Source organism: Alexandromys fortis, unplaced genomic scaffold, assembly GCF_014885135.2.
Source record: "Alexandromys fortis isolate MF-2015 unplaced genomic scaffold, M_Fortis_MF-2015_v1.1 scaffold_394, whole genome shotgun sequence".
NCBI classification, from domain to species: domain Eukaryota; kingdom Metazoa; phylum Chordata; class Mammalia; order Rodentia; family Cricetidae; genus Alexandromys; species Alexandromys fortis.
The window spans coordinates 372,088-381,216 of NW_026068271.1; the positions used below are offsets into that span (position 1 = coordinate 372,088).

A 9,129-nucleotide genomic window follows, 5' to 3' on the forward strand; every position below is an offset into this window, starting at 1 on the left:
GCCTATCTCTTACCCTGAACATGTGGTCTGGGTCTCTCGTTCAGTGCCAGCTTCTCAACACCAGCAGGCCTGATGAATGGATGCTCACCAGACATCAGAATAGGTGGCTATGACTCGCTCATTCAACACAGGTGAGCTCCTTTTAATGGTGTTCTGGCACAGGAGCCCCTGCTGTTACAAGACTGGAGGTCACATGGGCACAGTATGAGGTAAAGTGAGGAGCTGGCATGTGACGGCTGGAGGCGGTGGGCGTGGTGACAGGAGGTGCACCCTGCCCTGGCTTGTCTCAGCTTTTTGAGTAGCGCCTCTGCAGCGATTCCCGGTAGAAGCGGAAGATGTGCAGTGAGGCAGCCTGGGCAGCAGCCAGGCACTGCTGGAGCTGGGAAGGAAGAAGCCAGTTAGCACCCAGGGTTACTCCCTAAATGAGCCTCTAAACCTAGTGCCCTCCCCTCCATTACTCCTCACCACAATAGCCATTTCCTGTCTCACTGCCTAACTCCCACCCCGTAATGGAGCTGGTGCATACCCGTAATGAGACATACATAATGGCCCTGAAAAATCCTCCTGCCTCAGTCTCTAGAGTACAGTATATGGTGCTGGGGGTGGAACCCAGGTCTCATGCACGTTAGACAAACCTCTACCAATAAAGTCACATCCTCAGTCCCTCTCCTCTAAGCTTGTTTCCCTCTTTTTTCTTTTTTCTTTTTGAGACAGAATTTCTTCATGTAGCCTTAGCTGTCCAGGAACTCACTCTGTAGACTAGGCTGGCCTCGAACTCACAGAGATCCACCTGCCTTTGCCTTCTGGCATAAAAGGCGTGAACCACCACTGCCCAGCTACTTCCCTCTTTTAGTATGGAAATTATACCACGTGTGCATGTGTATGTATGCACCTGTGCACTTGCACACAGGCATACCCTGTGGAAATAAGAGGATAATTTGGGGACTTGGTTCTTTCCTTTTACCATGTTGGTCCTGGGGTCTAAAGTCAGGCAGGTAGTCGGGTCTAGCAGCAAGTCTTTAATTTCAGAACCATCTTCCCAGCCCTTAAGTTTTATCTTAATGAAAAGAGCATAAGGGCGTTGGGGGACCAGACTCTGAAAGCCACCTGAGATCAGAGTCCTAACACCTTGGAGAAACTCGGAGAGCTGGAGACCCTGAGAATTAGAGCCATAACCCTTTAACCCTCAAATCCTTTTCACTGATGTTTGCCTGAGACAGGGTCTCACTACATAGCTCAGACTGGCCTGGAACTCACTATATAGCCTAGGTTGGCCTGGAACTCACTATATAGCCCAGGCTGGTCTAGACTTGTGTAGCTCAGAATAATCTCAAACTTAGTGATTCTCCTGCCTTAGCCTGCAGAGTGCCGAGAGTAAAGGTGAGAGCCACTAGACCTACCTAGCACCTCCTCTCCCTTTCTGAAACAAGTGTTTACTATATAGTCCAGGCCGGTCTGGAGTTCACAGCAGCAAGCCACCATGTCCAACCCAAATAACCTTAAGAGCCATGAAATTAGAGATTTAAATCATTACCGCCACATAGGCTTAGAGCCACAGGGCCAGAGAAGAAATACAGGTGCAGCCTAGTTTCCAAACCCCATTCCTTGGAAACCCAGAATTCTAGGTGGCACTGTTCTGTGCTGACGACTGGGACCTTAAGATAGAAAACTGGGGGTTGGCTCAGTGGTTAAGAGCATTTCCTGCTTTTCCAAAGGTCCTGAGTTCAATTCCCAGCAACTACATGCTGACTCACGACCATTTCTAATGGGATCTGGTGCCCTCTTCTGGTATGCAAGCAAAACACTGTATATATAATAAATCTTTAATTAAAAAATTCTAAAAAAGATAGACACACCCCCTCATTCAAGGTGAACCCTGTTTTCTGATCTCATTATTCAGGCATTCCTTTAAAACTGCTACATAGAAACCCCGTTTTGGTCTTTTTGCTTGATAAGGCAGGATCTCACAATGTTGCCCTGGCTGGCTTGGAATTCTCCATGTAGACTAGGCTGGCTCTGAACTCATCTATGCTTGCCTTTTTTTCCCAAGTGCTGAGATTAAACTCGTGACTCAGGACCTTGGGCATGCCAAGCAAGCACTTTAAGAACTAAGTCCCAAACATGCCTCCATCCACCCAACAGCGATGCAGAGAAGGGCTTTCTGTGAGCTGGGACAAGATGTTATGTCAACAGGAGAAAAAATTATGGACACACAGGTACCTCGGCATCAGAATAGAGCCCCTTGGTAGTGGACATCAGCAGCTTCTGCTCCACGCTGTCCAGAGCAAAGGTCAGGATGGCCCGGGCCTCCTAGAAGCAAAAAGTAGAAGGTAGTAAGTGTCTTGGGGCCCTCCTCTTTAAGATCTCAGCCAGTCTCAAACAGGGAGAACTGAACCCTCAGCCTCTAGGTCAACTGAAGTTGTATGTTAGATTCCACTTGGGTAATTGTTTCTCTTCTTTGCCTTTATTCTGATCACTGTTCTCCTGTCCCATAGGGGGAGCCACAGTGCTGGTCATTTCCTGACTGCCTCTCCACTGCCCACTCTCCCTTCCTTGCTTTGCACTACACAGGCAAGCCAGAGATCCAGTCCTCATGGCTCCCTTCCCTTGTTTCCCCAGTTATCTGAGGGGGGCCCAGGAAGCCCCGAGAGAAGCATCGAGGTCCCCACTCTGACAGCAGTAGTTGCAGTAAAAGTGACAGTCGCGAGGAGGGTTCTGAACTTCCACATCCAAGATAGAACCCCTGGATTTTCCTGTGTGTACACCTGCAACCAACTGTGATGATGTCGTGGCAGGGCCAGGCTGGGACCCAGGCTGCACTGCTGTGGCTATCCCTGCCTAAAGCCTTCATAGAAAAGTGCTGAAAAGAACATGCTTCCTTAACTGTCATCACCATGACCAGCACAGGGCACAAGAACCACAGATCTGTTCTACAGTTCGGAAGTGAACGCTAGCAAGTTTCTTTTCTGGCTAGTGCAAGTGAGAGTTGGGTGTCTAGCACTTAAAGCTGAATGAACCTTGATGGATGGGACAGAAGCTGCCAGATGGACCAGGGTGCACGAGCCAACTGACTCCCACAGAAGTAAGGCCTGCAGGCAAGCAGACCTACCTGGCTACAGCTCTTCGCCAACATTACCTTTCTACACCTACCTTTTCTTGCTTGGTCGTGGGGTCCAGCACGAGATTACCATCAGAGTCCAGGGCACAGCTGACCCCGCAGAAGAGAGCCCGCATGGGCACACCTGCATCCACCAGTGCCATGCAGGCAGCATTCAAGCAGCAGGCCAAGAGCTGAGCATCACAGGGAGGTTAAGAAGAGTGTCTTCTGTGGGACTGGCCAGCAGAACACATCCACACGTCCCTTTCCCTGCTGATGCCTGTGGCAGACACCGCTAGCTGATCACAGAGCAGCAGCACAGTAAGATGGCTAAGTGGTTCTGGCACCAAGTACCTACCAGTGCTCCATAAGCACCTCCCTCCCTGTGTTAAATGAGATGATGCTAGGGAACAGATATATACACTAAAGGATGTACCAAGGATCTTAGAGATGGGTGGTGGCGGCCCTTATCTTTAATCCCAGAATTTGGGAGGCAGAGGCAGGCAGATCTCTGAGTTTGAGGCCAGCCTGGTCTACAAAGCAAGTTCCAGGACTGCACACAGCGAAACTCTGTCTCCAAAAAAAAAAAAAAAAAAAAAAAAAANAAAAAAAAAAAAAAAAAAAAGAAGCAAAACCAAACAAACTAACAAACAAAAAACACCAAATAAACAAAACAAAACATATACACACAAAAAAAACAGAGACAGGAAATCTCCCAGTCTCTTATGGAAGACACTGGCAAAGCCAGATTCACTACCTGGGACTCTAGTGGGCAGTATGGAGCCAATGACCATTCTGCCAGCTTGGTGCTTCCCCAGTAGAGCCAGAAACTCATGCCAACATGCAGAGAAGTCACTGGCTCAGGCTCTGGGCTTGGACAGGCCTGAGCTTGAGTCTCACCACTGTAGTCTTCTGGCTGCCACTGTCCTGTTCCCTTGGGCAAGACACAGCCCCTCTCTGAGCTCCAGTTTCCTACCCCAAACTCGGCAACATAAGAAACAAACATGCTGGAGCCCTTAGGCTCTCGAACTGGAAAGCCCGAGACCAGGCCTTGGGAGCTACAGGGGAATTACAATGCTCCCCAGGACAAGTCCTGTGGGAACTAGACGACACTGCTAAGAAGGGCTTGAGTGTCCCGCACGCGAGTCCTGCTGGTTCATTTCTAAAATCCACATTAGTTTGTTTGCGTGCCCGTGGGCAAGTGTGCTGTGGTGTTCACGTGGTTAGAGGACAACCTGCAGAAACTGGTCCTCTCCTTCCATCACGTGCGGCCGTCAGGCTCGGCAGCAAGCACCTTTACCCACTGAACTATCCTATTGGCCCTGGCATTGTTTTAAGTTCTTTGAGCTGCTTCCTGGCATGGGTTCTGCGTGGCTGAGGGTACATTACAGGGTCACCAGGAGGGAAGCCAAGGGAGGCTCCGGGCACGTCCTAGAGTGTCTGGGAAAGGATACGGAGCCGGTGTCGCTCACCACCTGCAGCACCACTGTGATGGAAGTGCGGGGGTGCAGGCCTCCCAGAACCACTGCTTCACACGTGTTCCTGATAAGCCGCTCTCGGCTTTTCTCAGCCACACCTGGGGACGGAGACAGGAAGTTATTAGACTCTTACCCCATCACCTTGTTCTGCTCAATCCAGCCTGAGGGAGACTCCAGGAAGGGGCTGTCAGTCAGCCTTGGATGGCATGCATACTCCCACGCGAAAGAAGGCAGGGCCCACAACTTCCCAAGGGTCAACCAGTCAGCCACCCAAGGACGAATACCCAGGAGCGCTCATGTCCTATGCTACTGGCCGAATTAACCCCATCAGAGTGGGCCCATCCCACTGTACATAGGGAGATTCAGTAAAAGGGCAGAAAAATAAGTTAATGGTAAGGAGAAATGAAGGCAGAGAAGGGAAGAAAGAAACGGAGACAAAGAAGCAGCTCAAGAGAAGGCGAGTCTGGTGGTGCTGGTCTGCAATCTCAGGACTGGAAATGCTCAGAAGAGGGGACCACAAATTTGAGGGCAGTCTAGGCTACAGAGAGCTCAGTACCAGCTTAGGCAACTTGAGACCCATCTTAGGCAGGCAGATCTCTGTGAGTTGGAGACCAGCCTGGTCTACAGAGCTAGTTCCAGGACAGGCTCCAAAACCACAGAGAAACCCTGTCTCGAAAAACAAAAAAAAAAGTATAAGGCTGGTGGTGTGGCCCAGCCACATAACCCGAGGTTCACCAGGGAAAAGTACTGTGGCTCAGTACTAGAATGCCTGCCTGGAGCCCACCAGTGAGGATCTGGGAGGCCTGAGCCCAGAAGAGGGCATGACCAGAATGCACCAGTGAGAGCCCAGGCTCCCTGGCGAGCATCTGTCTAGCAGGTGTGAGGCTCTGGATTCATTCCCAAAGCAGCAAAAACTAAAACGAAACAAAGAGCTGGGCAGAGGGAGGTGAGCAAGGCAGTGGAGACTGGATGTAGCAAGCAACAGGGAGGAGTTGGGTGAGGTCCTAATAGATCTTTGGAGATTTAGCTGAGTCCAGTTACCGGGCAGCCCGATCTTCGGCCTCAGGATCACTTCGAGTGTAGCCTTGTTGAAGATTTCTTTGCTGACCTTCACCTCGGCTGGCCCGTACACTCCAGCCAGGACAGAGGTGTCACCTGGGGAGACATCAGCGGAGGCCTCTGCCACACCATGCCACCCTCACCAATTCTCTTCTCTGCTTTCTCATCTTCAAGTGGGGGCCACTATCGTCCCTCCCTTGTGACATTTTTGTGAAGAGCACATGGCAATGGCTCACAGAAGCAGGAAGCCCTGAGTCTCTCAGCATCACACAAGAAGATGAAATGAAAACCAGTTTTTAAAGACACAGTGCACCTGAAACATATAGGAACATAGTGAACATAGAGTTCACCACAGACTTCAGCTACTAGTAAGTTCTCACAAGGAGTTGGGGCTGGAGAGATAGCTCAGCAGGCCAGCACACACACCACTCTTATAGAGGACTACAACTTCCAGCTCACAACACCCATACCAGGTTGCTCACAATCGCCATGTAACCAAGCTCCAAGGGATTGACATCCTCTGCTGGCCTGCATGAGCACTCGCGCACCGCACGCATGGCTTTCACTCACACAACCAGTGTTCATTCGGGAGACAAAGACAGGAGGGTCAGGAATTCAAGGTCATCCTTGGCTCCAAACTATGTTTGTGGCCCTGAGCTACATGAGACTATCTTATAAACCAACCAAAAAGAAATCCATTATTACATATAGCTAATATATACTAATCAAAATATTTTAAAAGGCCTAACAAAAAACAAAGGGGTCTATAATTGTGATGGACAGGGATCTTAATTTCTGCTCATCTTCGCAGAATGGACATGAATGGGTCTGGAGAAGGAAAAGTCTGGCTTCTAAGCCTGACTGCCTATTCCTGGCCCTTGTGTGACTGATAAAACCTCTTTGGGTCATCTACAAAGTGAATACACTGCACCCAAACAGTGGTTTCCACATGTTTCTGACCATAATGCCCAATAACTAATACACTTTCCAGCTCACCTCCAAACTGAAAATTTATGTGTGTAAGTCAATCAATCACAGGCTGGGGCTGGAGAGATAGCTCAGCAATTAAGAGCACTTCTTGTTTTGCCAGAGGATGACTCACAGCCATCTGTAACGACAGTTCCAGGGAACCTGACAGCCTCTTCTGACCTCCTCAGGCACCAGGGAGATCCATAAAACAGTAATTTAAAAACCAAGGGGTAGGGATGTAGCTCTGTGGTAGAGCATTTACCTAGCATGTGCCAAGTCCAAAGCAAAATAAAACAAGAGAGCTAGCCAACAAAGGCAAGATAAGCTCCTGGGCGCTGTAGGTTTGCATGGTTGGATTTTCTGAGACCAGGCTCTATATAGTCTAAGCTGGCCTTGAACTCGCAGTGTAGCTGAGTTGAGTCTGCCTTGAATTGATCCTCTTGCCTCTACCTCCCAAGTGTTGGGATTAGGGGACTATACCATCCATTTTTTTAAAAAATTAATTCTGTTTTTAAGTTAAGATACTGTGCTGTCTAGTATTGTCAACTCAACCCAAGCTAGACAGATCTGAAAGGAGCGCAGATCTCAACTGAAGAATTGCCTCCATCAGACTGGCCTGTAGGCAAGTTTGCAGGGCATTTTATTGATTAGTAATTGATATGGGAGGGCCCAGCTCATTGTGGGCAGTGCCACTGCTGGGCAGGTAGCCCTGGGCTGTATATGAAAGAAGGCTGAGCAAGCCACGAGAAGCAAGGGTTCCTCCATGGTCTCTGCTGCAGTTCCTACCTCGGTTTCCCTCAACGGACTATGTATTGGGATATGTAAACCAAACAAACCCTTTCCTCCCAAGTAGCTTTTGGTCATGGCCCTTATCTCGGCCATAGAATCCTATGGATACATACAAAGTAATGGGTTTCATCTTGTCATTATCATATATATACCCACCGTTTTGCACTGTTTGCCATTGTGTCCTCCCCAAGGGATGAGGGGGCAGTTCTGCAGTTTCTCTAAACTCACCATAGACTTTGAGGTAAGAAGGGTCTGGAACATACTTTTTGACAGTCTGCAAGGTGTCTCACTTGCTCTAGAGCCCCATGGGAACACAGGAGGGGTGCCTCTGTGTATGGGGTGCACGCGCACTTCTGTGTAGGTGCTTTAAGAGGTCAGAAGAGGGCTTCTGATCTCCTAGATCTAGAGCTGAGTTACAGTGGTTGAGAGCCACCTGACATAGATGATGGGCACTAACTCTGGCCCTCTGCAAGAGCAATAGGTGTTAACCACCAAGCCATTTCTCCAGCTTCCAGTTCTCGCCTTTTCTAGCCTCCTACCGGTCCTCAATTCTTGCCTCATCTACCTGACTCTATCACAGGCAAACTCCTGAAGAGCTGTCTCCACTCCATTTCTACTTTCTCCCTTTCTCGGATCCCAACACTATACTGCACTGGGAGCAATGGCCTGTAACTTAATTAGCTCTAAAATGGTCAGCCCTTACACCTCAAACACAGCTCACCATCAATACTAATACCAACTCACTGCCCTCTCCAATCTGTCTACTTTGATAGTTCTTCACAATCCCAAGACCCCTCAAAGGCGGCTGACCCACACTGGAGATAGGGTTGTGTGGGCGTGAGCCAGGAGACCTGTCTTCTCTCTACATTCAGATATTCTGATGAGATGTGTATACCAAGCAAGGGGACGTTTACTCAAATGATGGGATGGGAGAAGGGGAGATACTTATCAGTCTAGGATGAGAATATCACGTTCAATCTGAAGAGCATTTACTTGGATAAATCATCTGCCACGGTAATTACACTTAAACCAGTGGTGGTGACAAGACGCTCTCAAAGGATATGTGTGCAAATGCACACCTGAGCCTCGGCTGGTGATATATGAATCCAGAAGTGTGTGTGGGGAAATCTAGCCAAAGGGAATATTTGCCTTGGTGAACTTACACCTACTCTGGGAAATTCATTCTTACTAGGGTGGTCTTGCCCCTGATTCCTTCCCAGACAGATTATTTACCAAGCTGGACGTATCATATCTTTTTGAGTCGGAGGAGGTGTGTTATCTCCAACCTCCAGAAGTAGTTTTTTTTTTTTTTCCAAAGAGATGGGCGCACTCGGTTGCACATTACACTGTAAACGCTCTTCAAAAACCCCACTTCGGTGAGGATGGCGCGCGCAATTAACCCTGGCTAGGTTCTTACCTTGCAGAAAAGAAGCAGATCCATCCGGTCGGGACAGCAGGTTCTGTTCACAAGCAAAATGCCGGAGGCTGCAGACTGGACTTCGAGGGCTGGACTCTGTTCTGGTGTCAGTACTTACCCGGGCGTCTGCATGCTTTGCTACCTCCATAGCCGCCAACCATGCGCGTGGCCCTACAGTAGCTTCCGCCCGGCCGCGCGCGCGCTCGTACCGGCCGCGCAACTACTGTAACTACTGCGCATGCGCCAGCCTGGGGCACGCCCGAATGGGACCTCGCACGTGGCTGAACGTTTACTAACAACCTGGTTCCGCCCAGCTCCAC

General features: G+C 49.4%; 1 protein-coding gene across 1 annotated transcript; it reads right to left on the minus strand.

Moving 5' to 3' along the window:
* Window positions 1–121: 121 nt before the first annotated feature.
* Exosc5 (exosome component 5) lies at window positions 122–9,049 on the minus strand. Its single transcript, XM_050132013.1, has 6 exons — window positions 8,810–9,049; window positions 5,617–5,730; window positions 4,552–4,673; window positions 3,151–3,291; window positions 2,221–2,310; window positions 122–379 (listed from the first exon to the last, which is right to left on the minus strand). Exons 1-6 carry the CDS (start codon window positions 8,955–8,957, stop codon window positions 287–289), a joined length of 708 nt encoding a protein of 235 aa, XP_049987970.1. The 5' UTR covers window positions 8,958–9,049; the 3' UTR covers window positions 122–286.
* Between the last annotated feature and the right edge of the window lie 80 nt (window positions 9,050–9,129).